This window comes from Prunus mume, linkage group LG5 (assembly GCF_029339155.1).
Source record: "Prunus mume cultivar Tortuosa linkage group LG5, ASM2933915v1, whole genome shotgun sequence".
In the NCBI taxonomy this organism is placed as follows: Eukaryota; Viridiplantae; Streptophyta; class Magnoliopsida; order Rosales; family Rosaceae; genus Prunus; species Prunus mume.
The window spans coordinates 4,369,001-4,384,260 of record NC_142702.1 but is presented as its reverse complement, the minus strand read 5'-3'; the positions used below and the strand labels follow the sequence as shown (position 1 = coordinate 4,384,260).

General features: G+C 35.3%; 2 protein-coding genes across 2 annotated transcripts; one reads left to right on the top strand and one right to left on the bottom strand.

Moving 5' to 3' along the window:
• Window positions 1–989: 989 nt before the first annotated feature.
• Window positions 990–2,796, top strand: LOC103330605 (Transducin/WD40 repeat-like superfamily protein). Its single transcript, XM_008233201.3, has one exon. It carries the CDS (start codon window positions 1,128–1,130, stop codon window positions 2,406–2,408), a length of 1,281 nt encoding a protein of 426 aa, XP_008231423.2. The 5' UTR covers window positions 990–1,127; the 3' UTR covers window positions 2,409–2,796.
• A 6,298-nt stretch (window positions 2,797–9,094) lies between these two features.
• On the bottom strand, window positions 9,095–15,036 carry UBP24 (ubiquitin-specific protease 24). Its single transcript, XM_008233344.3, has 7 exons — window positions 14,672–15,036; window positions 13,509–14,171; window positions 13,131–13,318; window positions 12,029–12,276; window positions 11,156–11,301; window positions 10,641–10,817; window positions 9,095–9,617 (listed from the first exon to the last, which is right to left on the bottom strand). Exons 1-7 carry the CDS (start codon window positions 14,684–14,686, stop codon window positions 9,429–9,431), a joined length of 1,626 nt encoding a protein of 541 aa, XP_008231566.2. The 5' UTR covers window positions 14,687–15,036; the 3' UTR covers window positions 9,095–9,428.
• Between the last annotated feature and the right edge of the window lie 224 nt (window positions 15,037–15,260).

Sequence of the window (15,260 nt, the reverse complement as noted above, 5' to 3'; positions counted from 1 at the left end):
GTCACGTGATGAATGCAACTAATATACGGTATGGTTCGATTTAAGCTAATTTGTGCAATTGAACCAAACCATTATGGTCTGATGCAATTTTAAATCGTTTGACTTTTTTCTTTGTCAGATTCAAACCAAACTGACCATTACGGTTTAGATCCGCCGATTTAGGTAGTTTGGCTGGGTTGATGTCCACCCTAGTTTTAATGAAAGTTTTAAGGACTAAAATGAGGACATTGAAAAAGTGAAGAGACCATTTGCGATAAAAAAAAACCCAACCAAAAAAAAAAAATTCTTTAAGCCTTCAACTCAAAAAAATGCCACTTTTACTCAACGGGTGAAATTACTACATATAGGTGATTATCTTTTTTGGAGTAGAGTGTTTATTGACATCAAATTTGCCTTTAATTAAATATTAATCATACAATATAGTGGAAAAGATATCCCAAAAACATTATATCACAGCAAAAAATTGAAAAGTAATTTTTGAGTTTCAAAAGAAAATTCTGAGAACTTGTGGTGATTACCGGCAGTTAGCATGTATAAACTATAAGGAGGAACATTTTCGAAAGAAAAAAAAAACAACTATGAGGAACATATTCCAATTCGTTCCTTTCTTAAAACATAATGGATTTTGGGAATGTTATTTCACAATAGCTTTCAGGACAAATCTTCCCCTTCGTCTCTTTTTATTTTTTATTTTTTATTGGAATGCTATGATTGTTCAACGGACAACCCTCTAAACAGAATAAAATAAATAAATAAAACAGAATAAATTGTATAAATAAAACAGAAATAAAAGCTCTACAGCTCAATCCCCATTAACAAATAAAAGGGACGGGGCCGGCTAGTATGCGTTTTAAGTGGTCCCCTTCTCTCTCTATGGCAACCTACTTTTAATTGCACGACTAATTCTTCCCCATGTCAAAGTAGCCGTTGCACCTCTCCCTGTCTTCCCGTTTAAATATGTCCCTAATTACCAATTCTCTATTCAACCAAGAAATCCGTGTCTCCATTTCCGCTCTCTCTCTCTCTCTCTCTCTCTCTCTCTCTCTCTATTTCTGATCACCATCTCTCTCTCCTCGCTCACTCACTCTGACCCTTTTCTCATCAAATCAAGTGTCAGACAATAAAACATGTTTCATCAAATCAGCTCCACTCTATTGGAAAACAAACGCCTCTCAATTCCCTTGCTCTCTGCCTCAGCAACAAGCCCTACTAGCAGCATTAGCAGCAACAGCAGAAGCACAAGCAGCGAGGTAGATGAAAGCCCGCGGGATTCAGGCCATTTCGAGCTCCAAGATCATGTCAAGTGTCAATCTCCATGTGTACCCTTTTCGGGGTCTTTCTCGTATCGATCATTGGCTGTGCTCTCTGGCCATGTAGGCTCAGTTTCATGCTTGGCCTTATGTGGGGAATTCATTCTCAGTGCTTCACAAGGCAAAGACATCATAGTGTGGCAACAGCCTGATTTGAGGCCTTTCACCAAGTTTGGACAAGGCGATGGCTCTGTCAAGGCACTTGTCACCGTTGGGAACAAGGTCTTTACAGCTCACCAGGATAGCAGGATTAGAGTTTGGAAGGTTTCGCGGCGATCGGAGAATGTGTTTAGGCTTGTTGATACACTTCCCACAACTAAAGATTATTTGGGGAAGTTCATGAAACAGAGCAATTATGTCCAAACTCGGAGACATCACAAGCGATTGTGGATCGAACACGCCGATAGTATATCTTGTTTGGCCTTCTATAACGGCTTGATTTACTCTGGATCATGGGATAAGACTCTTAAGGTGTGGAGGATCTTGGATTTGAAGTGCATAGAATCCATCAAGGCTCATGATGATGCTATTAATGGGCTGGTGGCAGGTAATGGGATTGTGTATTCTGCTTCTGCAGATGGAAAAATTAAAGCTTGGGGAAAAGAGGGGAAGAGCTCACATTGTTTGAAGGGTATTTTGGAGGGTCATAAGGATGTTTCGCTTAATTCTGTGATCGTTTCAGAGGATGGTAGATGGGTTTATGGAGGCGGTTCGGATGGGTTTGTGATGGGATGGCAAGGGAGTTGTGGTGATGTTCAAAATCAAATTGAGAGCTGGAAGTTGGTTTGTGAAACAAAAGCACATCAAATGGCTGTTTTGTCTATGTGTTTGATGGGGGAGATGTTGTGCAGTGGCTCAGCTGATAAGAGCATTGGCATATGGAAGAGAGAGGCTTTTGGCAAGCTTTGTAAAGTTGGGATCATTAGTGGCCATGAAGGGCCAGTTAAGTGCTTGCAGGCATCACCAAATAATGTTGGTGGTGGTTTCATGTTGTACAGTGGAGGCCTTGACAAGAGCTTAAGGGTTTGGTGGGTTCCCAAGCCCTCTAATAATAGAGCAGAGGAAACCACAGAGGAAAAGTCCATCATCTTATGCTAGGAAATGTTTAAAGTTAGTGAGTATTGATCCATTGAAGCACCCTTCTTTTTTCAAATGGTGTTTGCAGTGCCTTACAATACAGGGTCTTGTTTGTAGCTGTTGCAGAAAGATTGAAGACTTCACTGAGGTTCAAGGGCAGAGAAAGGGGCAATTTTGAAGCCTCAAATTTGGTTTTTGTTGTAACTTGTAACATATACCTTTCTTTCTTAAGTTTATTTCAGAGAATTGGGTGTAAATTTCTAGGAATACTAGAGGGGAAAGGGAAAGTGGTGTGGTTTTTTGTTTGTCAGAGTATAGTCATTGCATTTCCTGTCAAATTGTCAATTGTATTTAGGGTTTTGATGGATTCAACAAATACAAATTAAAGAGTCAATAATATTTTCTTGTAGTTGCATGATTGTGTTTCTGAATAAAAAGTCATTTCTCATCACAATCTTGTCTTTGCTAAAGACAGACTTAAAGCTATTCAGATGAATCTTGAAACATGGACAGTCTGAATATGGCAGGCAGAAGTGGCTCACCAGCATTTTAAGACAGAAAATTAAAGATGTTCCTTAATTCCCAAACCCCACCAAATAAACAGAATAAGAACAGGAACAAACAGTTTGCTTAGTATAAGAGCTAAAGAATATTTTCTTTGGCTAAATTTCCCTTTTTGGGTGTTTTCCAACCTTACACATATTCTTCTCTTAATTAGTGGAGAAAAGCACATGCCCTGCCTACAGGACAATAGTTTAAGTCAAAGCTCTCCAGCTATTTGTCTCTCATTTGCAAGAAAAAGAAGTCACTTGAAGGAACGGATAGAATGTGCTGAGAACATAACGTGCACTTCAAAAAATAAGTGACGAAAGTCACCATTATTTGGTGACTAATGCATGTAGGTGACTAAAGGCTGAGAACATAAACCCCCGCATTAGTTACCAAATGTCACCAAATAATAGTGACTGTTGCCACTTTTTGTTTATTTTTTATTTTATTATAGTGGTGTTAGATTATATGGCGAAAGAAAATATGTATTTAAGCAATTCTCAAGCTCGTGTATTCTAGATTTGCATTATATAGATTCTTTTTGTCTTCCACTTGATTATTATTTCTTTGTTAATCACATCTGCTAGTCTTAATCTAATCAATTATTCTAAAACTAACATGAATGTATAGCAATTATTGTCCAACACAAAGAAGTGAATGTTGTTGAAGGTGGACAAAAAGGAGTTCAGGAGAGTGAGTGACACAAACTCCATAACCCCTACTTATATGATTCTGCCTCACGGTCAAGTGTTGGGAATGATCAAAATGGGAGGGTGAAGGGTGGAGGAAATTTTTTTAATTTTTCATTTCATGTTTTCATACTTTAAAGATAAAATGGGAATTAAAAACTTATAAAAAGAAATTTAATTTTTTTTTTTTGGGGTCAGAAATTTTGTTTTAAATTATTGGTTTACAAGTTCAACCCTAAAAATAAAATAAATAAACGAATTATTTTAGCTCATCTAATAGCAGCTACTCCACTTGTTGAAGCCGCAAGCATGAACCACCAAATTTCTTGGTTCAACCACGAACCAGTCAGGGCTTCGTAACGCCACTCCATAATATTATATTCTGCCTACGTTGCTACAGTACCAAGAGCACAATGGACCCCCTTATAAATAAATAAATAATTAATTAATTAAAATTAAAAATTGATATATATATATATATATAAATAAGTTGTTTAATTGATTCAGGTGAAAGGAAGGTACCCGCTAAAGCTACAAAACATAAAATAACAAAAATAACAAAAAATAAAAAAAATTAGAGCTATGATTATGTTCCCCAAAACACTATGATTATGTATGGTGGGATCAAGTACTAGTATAGCTCCATTTTGTATTAACTATTTATTCATCAAGGTGTTGTTTTCGTCACTTTTGATTTTATCCTTTTAATTTGGACCATCCTAGAGGGGAGTTTGTTCGCCACTTTAACCTAATGTGTATCTTCATCACCTTTTTTAATATTTGACACGTATCTATTGATATAATCATGGTTCAATAAATACAAAGTAAATAGTTAACTATAGTTATGTCAATGGACACGTGTCAAGTGTTGAGAATGATGATAAAAGTACACTTTAAATTAAAATGAACAAAAGTATTTCCAACCTAAAAAGCATAGTGTAAATCAGGAAGCCAACAAAAGTTGAAAGCAAATTTAGGCTATTTATTTCCTTTCAGCCAACCTATATTTCATAGCAGAAGCACCTTTTTAAGCAAACCAAAGCAACTAGCTAGGTTGAGCACTTTTGGGAAAGAATTATTAGAAAACTTTCAGAAATTATTACTGCTTTTGGAATTGCTATTGGCTGATGGCTAGTGCTATATTTTTATTTTATTTGGCATGGAAAATAAGGGAGAAAGTGAGAGTACAAAGCAAACAGCAGCATGCAGACACACTTTGACTGCTTTTTTCTAACAAGAAATATTATTCCAAGTACCAACCAACCAACCAACCAAATGCCCTATTGCTTCCCTTCAAGTTTAACCTAGAAAGTGTATATAGTTTTTGCTCAAAATTAAAAATTAAAAAGAAAAGAAAATGTATAAAGTATAGTTACTGAGGATACTGTAGGCGTTTCTAGGGCCATGTCCATAATTGAATGTTTGCTTGTGGGCGTTTTTACCCACCATTGTACGGTACCAAATTTTAAAAGGAAAAAGAAAGAATTTTTTTTCAGGGCATGAATTCGTTTTCACTGTTCGATCTGAAAAAGAAAAGAAAATGGGAGAATATAAGGTTGAATTAGATTTTTAGTCCCTATAATTTGACCTAGTTTGTTCTCTTTCATTTTAATTTTGACAATTTTAGTCTAGTACTTTAGTTTCGTTTGAAATCAAATATAAATCATGAAATCTAGCATCAAATTAATAAATGAATTTCAATGTGGCAACTTCTCGCATACTAGTTATATAATTTATTGAGTGATTGCAATGGAATTTCATTTCTTCTATTTAAAAAAAAAGAAAAGAAAGAATTTCAATGTTTTTATCTCTTTAGGTAATGTATTTTGGGGTAGTTAGGGAAGATAGTGGGGTTTTCATAGAAATTGTGAAATTTTGAATTAGAGATTGGGGTGAACTTAGAAAATGAGGTGAACAAATAGAAGTGTGGGGTTTAAATAGAAAAACTCAAAAAAAAAAAAAAAAAATCCTTAACTTACCCAAAAGAAAATGCTTAGGTGGTAAATTAACAATTATGCTATCATTCAAGGGCAAAACTGCATATTATCCTAAATTTTAATTAGTCAATTACTTTTGTGGTTCTTGTATATGTTTGTTGTTGATACCATTTTTATATTTTAAAAAATTATATTATTTTTCTAGGACCAAGGGCAGGTAGAGGTGGTGGAGAAGACTGGGGCTGGGGGAAGAGCGATAGGCAGTGGGTGCCTTGAGAAGCTTACCGTCGGAGAGGAGGTGGGAGTCGCACTGAGAGAGAGAGAGAGAGAGAGACTCTGGTTGTATGTGGATTGGGATTGTCATATGGATGGTTTATCCCTTCAATTTAACCCAAAAATTGACTGACTTTGACGATGGGACCAATTTGACACTAAATGGAAAGTTTGAAGGACTATTAAAATGATTTGAAGAATTAGTTGAAGAATTAAAATAAAACTCGAGCATAACTTGAAGGACTATTTTGATTTGAAAAAAAAAACCTCAGCAAATACCAATAATCACTTAAAAAAATGTGACAGGAATAACATTGATATTTTTTGGAATATCGTATATTGGCTAAAATTATAAATTTTCAATAAACTTAACTTCTTCTGACAAATTCTTTATATAAGAATGTAGGGTTTTTAACTCAAATGGTCCTCAAATTTATACACGATTTGTATTTTGGTCCCTCAACTAAATTATTCGTTCAAATGGTCCACATACTCTTTACTATTAGTCCCACAGTTACATTCTGACAATGTTGTCGTCAAATGTAGAGGTAAAATCGTCCATTCTAATCAACGCCCATCCTCATCATTGGCCAACCACCATCTTCCCCAGCTGACAAGGTCATCAGCTTCCCAAACCTCAAAAATCAATCAAACCCAACCAATAAGCTGGAGGATCAGAGAGATACAGAGGCGGGGAGAGATGGTCATCCTTCCACATCAAGCTAAGCCACCCATTCCTCTCTATGTTTGAACCCCTTAACCTCATTCCAATCTCCCTCAAACCCAACCAAAGAAACAATCTTTAAGTCGTTTAGCAATAGCATTATATTCAAAAGCAAAAGCTATAATATCTCAAATTCCCAATACTCAAGCCAATGCTAGACTTGGTCTGATTTGCTTAGTTTAGCTATGGCCGATAGATTTTAGTGTTTGCAGCTGAACCCATTTTGCATGTGCTAAGGGATGAGGGTTGTGTTATCGAAATTATAGTTTTTCTTTTTCTGTATAAGCCAAAAACAAAACTTTTTATAATATAAATAATATATAAAAACAAATTGGAAAGTTTTTAAGGTACAATGAAACAAAAGAAAAACAAATTAATAGGTAAGTAAAAGCAAAATAAATTATAAATAAGGAGAGCTTGGTATGGTGAAGCACACGTCAAAGACGCTGTCTTGAAGCCTTTATAGCCTACCTACGTGCAAGTACTAACAGTCTACAAGACACCTAATATACAAGATAAAGATCCACTATGAGCAGCATTCACAGACGGATATATACACAATCCTCTTCTATTGAGGGATCTCCTGAATAATTTTATTTGAGGGATACTCTTTAGGGTTCCCTACAAAAAAAAAAAATTCAACGATTCAAACCATCTATTTTTTAAGTCTATGTTCATAGATCATCCTTGCAAAAAATTAGATAAATCGAAAACTATTTCGACATCCAATTGTGTTATACTAAAGCAATGAACACAGTGCTTCAAAAAAGTACAAAAATTTCAATAATTCAATTGAGTAGTCAAATGATATTGAATTCAAGTGATTTTTTTATAGAGATGATCTTTGAATGAATTTCTACAAAATAGATTATTTGGATTAGTGAAATACAATACGGAGTGGCCCCTATAAGAGTTTCCCTCAAATAAGCTTATTTGAGGGATCCATCAACTGAAGTTCTGTGTGTGTGTGTGTGTGTGTGTGTGTGTGTGTGTGTGTGTGTGTGTGTGTGTGTGTGTGTGTGTGTGTGGCGAACCTTCACTTAATGATGATAGTCTCCATTTAAGGAACCTCAAAGTATTGAACTCGGCACATTTGACCAAACTTCAACATATCCCACGCATAATATTGGTTGATACTTGGCTGCGAGGTAACGTTAATTATGGCCATGCACTACTCTTGATTCTCATGAGAGTTACTAGAGAATAGCCCAATTCTCATAGTTGTGACCTCACGACGTCTCTCACTTAGGTGAGTTCTCCAAGGGTACGTGTAACCTACACCTTGCATGTAGAAAATATATATATAAAGGTAGGAGAAAAGATAATTAGATTTTGTTGTATTGTCTTCTCTTCAGATGTGAAGGATGAGTGGTCTTTCATGAAATTCTATGATTAATCAACTTTACCGTAATCAGACCCAAAAAAAAAAAATTTCAACTTTACCATAAAATCCCTGTCTAACCATCTTAGCATTCAAAATACAGGGGGAAAAAAAAAGAAAAAAAGAAAAATTGCAAACCAAAAAAATACCTTAGGGGCGTGCTCGGTTGAAAATGCGAACGGAGTTTACCTATCCTCATTATGGAAGGTAAATAGGTATGCTTAGGGGTTAAAATACTTTAGTGTAGTTTGCAGGAGTGCAATAATAATATATCGGATCCAAAACAAAAACCAAAGCTGATTAAAGATGAATGTACATAAGTCAAGCTACAAAAATAAAGGAAAGATCTTGCCATTACATTTCACAATAATTATTGCTCAAATTACACGATCAAATCCAAATACTATTATCGGAAAAGTTTAACCTTGGGATTCAGATTCCTCAAACAATCCATTCTCAACAAAACAAGAATGATTGCCTAAAAATATCTGTGAAGTTTGAGTCTAATGTAACAACTTCCAAAAATAGCACATCCACCTCTTATTTCATAAACACGACTTAGAAATTCATTTGTTGCAACATCAAGACAACTCTTACAAAGTGTGCCAGAAAGGTCTTTGGTGCATTCAACAGAACCAAAAAATGTCTGCCCGTTTTAACATTTTTTGCTTCCCTTGAGCATACAACGGTCCACTAGAAGCTTTTAAACATAATTGGGTGAACAAGCTACGAGCATAAGAAAGAAACTGGGTATATTCATAGAAATCAGGATTTATCAAATAAACTATGTTATCCATGTCTATTTTACCAAAGAAATTTGCATTTGAGTATTTTAAGAGGCAATCTGTCATCCAAATTGTAGCTTCTTGATTGAGAGGGCAACGCTTACGAAGCTGCACACCTGCTTTACTCAGACATCTTTTGCATGATTCATGGCGCCTGTCCTCCCAAATAGGCCAACATTGTGCTAGCGCATATGCATAAGTATTTTGTTCTGTTATAAACTCAAATGTGCCACTGAAGACTGCAATTTGTGATTTTGAATTGGTAATTTCTTCAGATATTACTTGTGGCAGTAAAGTATCCAAACAGAACTTGTAAAACTCATTTGTGCGAAGCATAGGACGTTACTGGATAATATGAACGCGACCCCATAAGTATAACATGAAAGCATTCACTAAATATAGCATATCAGCAGCATCTTCCATATATATTACATCATAAAACAACTGAAAACCGCTACACTAGACATAAGTTAAAAAGAATTGTTACAGCCATTTTCTCTAGCCACCACCCTCGTATGGGAATTGTAGGCAAGTTTATAGCATCGACCCACGGAACGAGATACGATTCCAAGTGAGGTCAACACATTACATGAACGGGATAGGTCTCTCTCAATGGGAAGTCAGTACTGCTCGGTTATATTCCACAATTGCTTGTAGACATAAGCCTGGTAATGCAACACATTACTTGTCCCAAACTGCCCTTTTACAATTGTTTGTAGATGAGGACATATGCCTGGTCATGCAATACTTTGCCGGTTCCAATTGCAGTGACAGATGCATCATCAAAGCGTAGCCACTGACCATTGGTATAAAGAGCATCAGTTGTATAATGCCCCTTCGAGGGCTCTCTCCCGTGATGAGTTATTGTAGCAACAAGTTTGTATTTTCGACCCTGCAGAGGCAAAGTGAAGAAAATAAACAAGAAAAAGAGAAATTATATAAAAGGCAAAAGTAATCTTGAAAATCTGGCTCTGACTACCACAAGGTAATCAAACCATAATTGTTAACTTCAAGACTTATAAGTTACACGAAGACAATAAGGAATATCTTTATTTTCTTCTTTTTTGGTAAAGAACTGAGTATTTCTGGGTCTGCACAATCACTAATGTTTATAGGTCCATACCAGTTTTAACAAAATGGCCAAGTTCCACAGTGATACTACATAGAGATGTAACACAGATTTTTTGTACCTACTCCGATCACAAGATGTCAAGAGGTGAAATAATGCACAAACACACTACGACAATAGACAAATCCAAGAAATTATCAATCAAAACCCATACAAGGTTATACTACTATATCATATGAACTTATGATTTCAAATATAATTAAAGATCCATCTAGATAAAAGATTTCAAATCTAGGAACTTTCAGCTCATATCATACAGTTTCAAACTATTCATTAGAATGCTCTTAATTTCAAATGACTCACTGAACCTAGTCATTTCAAAATATTATAGTTTGTACTAGTAGTTTTAAATTATGTCTAGAGTTTTTATACTTTCATAATAATCTAGTTTTTTTTTTTTTTAAATTGGAAAGTTTCATTTTGAGAGTAGTTACGTGCCATTCTCAATTCCTTGTATCCTTCACTCATTAAAGTCTTTGCTGCACTCACATATAAATCTTATATAACTTGATTTATACATTAGAATTTTTTTCCCAGAAAAGCAACTGATTGATAACACACCTGCAATTTCTGAAAACAAAAATTATAAGTTGTCTAATAGCCAAATACAGCTCAAGAACAAACGTGTAAACCGGAAAGAAAAAAATAATAAAGAACAAACACATAAACATGGAATTGGTAACAGAAAGGAGTAGGAAAGGCGTGTCATTATTTCCACATAATAGAAGAAATATGGGTCACTAGATAAAAGTTTAAAATAATAACTTAGATATAAAAGAGCATCACCTCAGTAGTTGGAGAAACAAGCAATTCACGACCCAACACCAACTCAAGTGGAAAATGCACAGGCTTATGCAACTTAGTGCTTCCTTGGCTTCCATAACCAAAACGCATCAAGTGCAAGATCATTATCTTTGAAAGTGTCTGTATCTTTATTGATTTACTAGCACTTACAACACCAGCCTGAAAAGCGATGATATACATAAAAGTCAAACAACAGTTAACATTATTTGTAAGAAAACAAACTATGCTTGAGGTTGATATTAATTTTTTTTAAAAATAAAACTATCATAAAACCTAGACTGTGGCACATAAGTATTTAAGACGCACTACCTTTAAATTCAAACAATTTTATTCTGGGTAGAAGTATGCATCAAAAATTAAAAAATAACCATGACCAAGCAATCTGTTCAAATTTGATTATACAGAATACAAGGACAGAAAGGGTGACACATTACAACTACACCCAAAACTAAGCAACAACAATAAGTCACCAAGAGAGAGAGAGAGAGAGAGTATACCTTCCCAGCTGCTGATGTTCGATACCCCTCAAGAGTTTCTGGTGCAGAAAACAACTTGAGTGCATCCTCGATAGTACGAACAGCTTCAGGGTAAATATCAAGGTGGAGCAATAAAAATGGTTGAACAGTAGCAGAAGCTTTATTTCCTGCTTCACAAAAACCAAACTAACACATAAAACTCATGATAGAATCACTACTGAGGCGGAAAAAAAGAAGGCAGAGTGCACCAAAATAAAAGTAGCTCAACTCTACTAGCAAACTAATCTGCAATTACTTATTTTTTAAATATCTTCTATAACCATATGCTGAAAAATGATCCCAGCAGTTTCTTCGAATGCACTAGCAAACAGAAGTTCTGGTTATTCATCCAAATATATTTATTAACGAGCAAAGGTCAAGTCCCTCGAGTAGATTAAGATTACATTTGTCTACAAATATAATTAAAATTTTCTGATGTGGAATTCCTTTACGCTTAAGTACATCCTCTAGAATGCCAAATACTACATCTAACTTACAACAACACAAGAACCATGAATTCTTGCTAAAACTCAAGAATCGTAGATAATTAAATCTTTTTATCAATTCACATGCACAGAGGAAAAGGAGCCAAAAGTCCATATGACATTAAGAAGCTGACAATAAGGGAACATCATATGGTCAAACTGTATCTAAATTTCAAATTTTCAAAAAATAAAATGTGAATCAACTGTAAAATTGTCTACCTCTTTAAATTATGAAGAAAAAATGAAGAACCTCACAGCCTCAAAATGCAAGTGTGAACAGCAAGAATTTGGAAGTACAAAGATATATCTAACAAAACTGTTAGACATTTTAAAAACTTAAACAGCCATAAGAATAATGCAATCCCCACACCTCTTGCCTTCACCACACTTTTCAATTGTCCTCCAAAAATATCGCTTAATTCTGAAGGAACAAAACTCTGTGTCCTGGTTACTGCAGATGTATTCTTAGGGCCAACCGTCTCCCATTCATCTTCTTCTGCAGAAGATACTAGAGATGATTTGCGCCCATTAATACTCGAGGGCTGTCCTTCAAGCTTAAGTAATTCATCATGCATCTGATCCATAATGAAGCTAAGGAACTCCTGAGCATCTTCTTGTCTGAAAAACAAAAATAGTTTCACTAGACAAATTAAAATAGAAAGTAGAATATAGACATGCTGACATAGATATTTACACTAGACAGAGAAGAAACTAAACAAGCTACTTATTTCTAATGCAAATTTAACCCTTTGGTAATTACTCTTGAGGTGTTCTAGGTTTCTTCTTTCCTTGGTCCATGAAAATATTGGCGAACTCAGAATAATACAGAAGATTGTTAACCTATTTGTTACAACATTTTACCAATCACAAGTTAACTTCTAAAATATCCCAGTCTAACCCATTATTTCACATTAAATGGGTTGCAACCGGTGTAATAAACCACAAACAGATAAATAAATTGGAAAAAAGTGTAACATGTTTTCAGAAACTAAACAATTTAAGTGGACACACTGTAACTGCAGGTATTTTAGACATGAGCTATGTCAGGCAGTGGCACTTTTTCAAGCCATCAGACAAATTGTAAAGCATGAGAATTATCAATCAAGCCTAATAATACTGATGGAAAACCATTACCGATCAATACAAGATTTATGAGAATCACAAAGTAACAAAATTGCACTACATGTCTGACCTTTCTTGTTTATTTGGAAATAATGAAAAGATATTAACTTAAGGAAAGAAAGGAAACAGTGCATAAGGGATTTAAAAGAAAAAAAGTGGCAGAGAAGGACAACTTTTGTGACTACAAATCTGCATGTGTCTAAATCTTTTTGCAATGATTGTGCCTTAAAATTTCAGCCAGCAATACCATCAAGGATTAAATTTGCAATAAGATTGCTCAACATAGAAATAAAAAATACAAAAAGACAAAAACTAGAACAGAAAATTATTGACCCAGATCAGATACAAACCTTGGCCTGCCCGAGATGCTAGTTGGTACATCTGGAGTAAAATTTTTAAGAACGCCTTCAAACATGGCAGGGCTAAAAGGCCTACCAGTCACAAGAACACTTGCATCTTTGTTCTTTGAACTTGAACCACTAGGCATGTCAAATTCAGAGACGAACTCTGCAAATGCACCCAATGTTGGATAGCCAACCTAATAAATTCAAATTCAAATGGGCAACATATTAGTTAAGTGATTAGCCAGAAAAAGAACAAGCATTAGGCAAGGTAGCTTCCCATTTTCTGAGATCAGCAGTCCAAATAAATTTTGTTATTTGCAAATAGCAATCTACTAAAACCACATAAATGCAAAGTAATCAAACAATCAAACAAACAAAAGAAACCTTAGGCACTTTGCGAGTTCTCAATTCCTGCAGAAGCTGAACAAAAGGAGAACAGGATAGAAGAGCCTGTAGTGTTGCATTGAGAAAGCACAGATTCCCTGAATTGATTAAACCACGAGGCAACAAGACTGTAGAAACTGCAACAGGCCCATTCAAACACTTCTGTAGTTCCCCCTTTACCTTAGAAGCTGATAAATCATCAACACAACCATTCTGCTCTCTGTTCTGCAATTCCAGACTTGAAAATTGATTGGAGAGACCACCTTCATTATTGGATAAAGGTAATGAAGCTACATCAATATTATCCTTTGTCGCCTCTTTCACACCATTACTATGGGCAGAACCATTTTTATAATTATCAGTACATCCATTCTCTGTAGGAGTAGTTAAAGATGCTGGTAAACTGTCATTTGCTGCTTGTACAGCCTCCACTTCATTCTGCTTATTAAGTGAAGTGAAAGGCTGAACTTTGCTGAGCCCTTTCACAGAATTTTGTGGTCTGCTTGATTCACCATTAGATTCACCCGAAGATATTTTAGTAACAAAATTTATAGACCCAAACTGCAATATATTCTTTTCCACAGGCTTTTCAGCCTTCCCAGGTGATTGCTTTTGCAGCAATGACCTGGTCTCGTCTTCAGAGAATGACCCAAAAACGAATAGCTGCAAACAAGGAATAACAACAAAATTTAGCAGATTTTATAGCACAAGGAAGAGAAAAATCCCACGCCAATTAATTCGTAAATCACATAATAAACCATAAGACTAGAACGGTGCAAAATATCCTACTTGATGCTGAAACAGCAATGATAACAACAAATCTACTTCTGCATTATTACTCAACAGCTAATTTAAGGCCTAGTGAGGTAAAGCAGTGTTATAATGGAATAGCCATTGCCACCACAATAAATTCCCACACCAAATATCCATCATAAAATGGAACTGAAAACACGCATCACAATCCACGAACCAATCCATAAAGCAAAATCAATCAGACCAACAGAAGTTTCATCCAAGCATGAAGTAATTCACAGTTACAATACCGAAATTTCCAATCTCTCTAATTACACTTCACAAAACCAGTCACAGATTAGTAAAATTATCCTCCTCAAATGAAAACCATACAAAAAGACAAACTAGTCAATAACAAATACAAAACTCACCTTAGAATCACTCATTTTGCGCACAGAACCGAATTGGAAATCCCAGAAACACCTAACGAAAAGCACGAATTTTTCCTGTGAGAGGATTGAGAATGAGGAAGACGTATGTGAAAAACGTCGGAACCGAAACCAAGAATTAGGGTTTTGTAAGGCCCTGAAGAAGCAGAGGAGAAGAGAAAGACGTCGATTGAAGACATGAAAAGAGAGGGAACTGAGAGACTGTCAAAGGGAGAGAGCATTTAACGAAGAAACCCTCTCTTTCACCTTCAAGAACCCCCTCAACAAACCCTAACATCGACTGCAGAGAGAGAGAGAGAGTGCTGCTTAGGTTTATGGGTCGGTACAGGAATAGGTTTCTTTGTTGCGGTTCTTTAGATTTAGGATGGATATTTTTAAAGGAAATTTTTTAGAGGCTTTTAATAAAAAGCTAAAAACAAAACTGTTTTCAGGAGGAAAAAAAAAAACAATACAAAAACATAACCAACTTCATTTTTAAATTCGAATCTCGCTCTCCACAGTTTAAATTAAAATAAAGCAGAATGTACATTTGAATATAAAAAAAAAAAAAAACAGAGAGCATATTTAGACC

Coding starts and splice junctions, on each gene's coding strand:
- LOC103330605 (XM_008233201.3), top strand. CDS start 1,128: ATGTTTCATCAAATCAGCTCCACTCTATTGGAAAACAAACGCCTCTCA.
- UBP24 (XM_008233344.3), bottom strand. Junction 11,302..12,028: donor AAGTGTGGTGAAGGCAAGAG/GTGTGGGGATTG, acceptor TTTGTGAAGCAG/GAAATAAAGCTTCTGCTACT. Junction 9,618..10,640: donor TTGTTTCTCCAACTACTGAG/GTGATGCTCTTT, acceptor TTGCCTCTGCAG/GGTCGAAAATACAAACTTGT.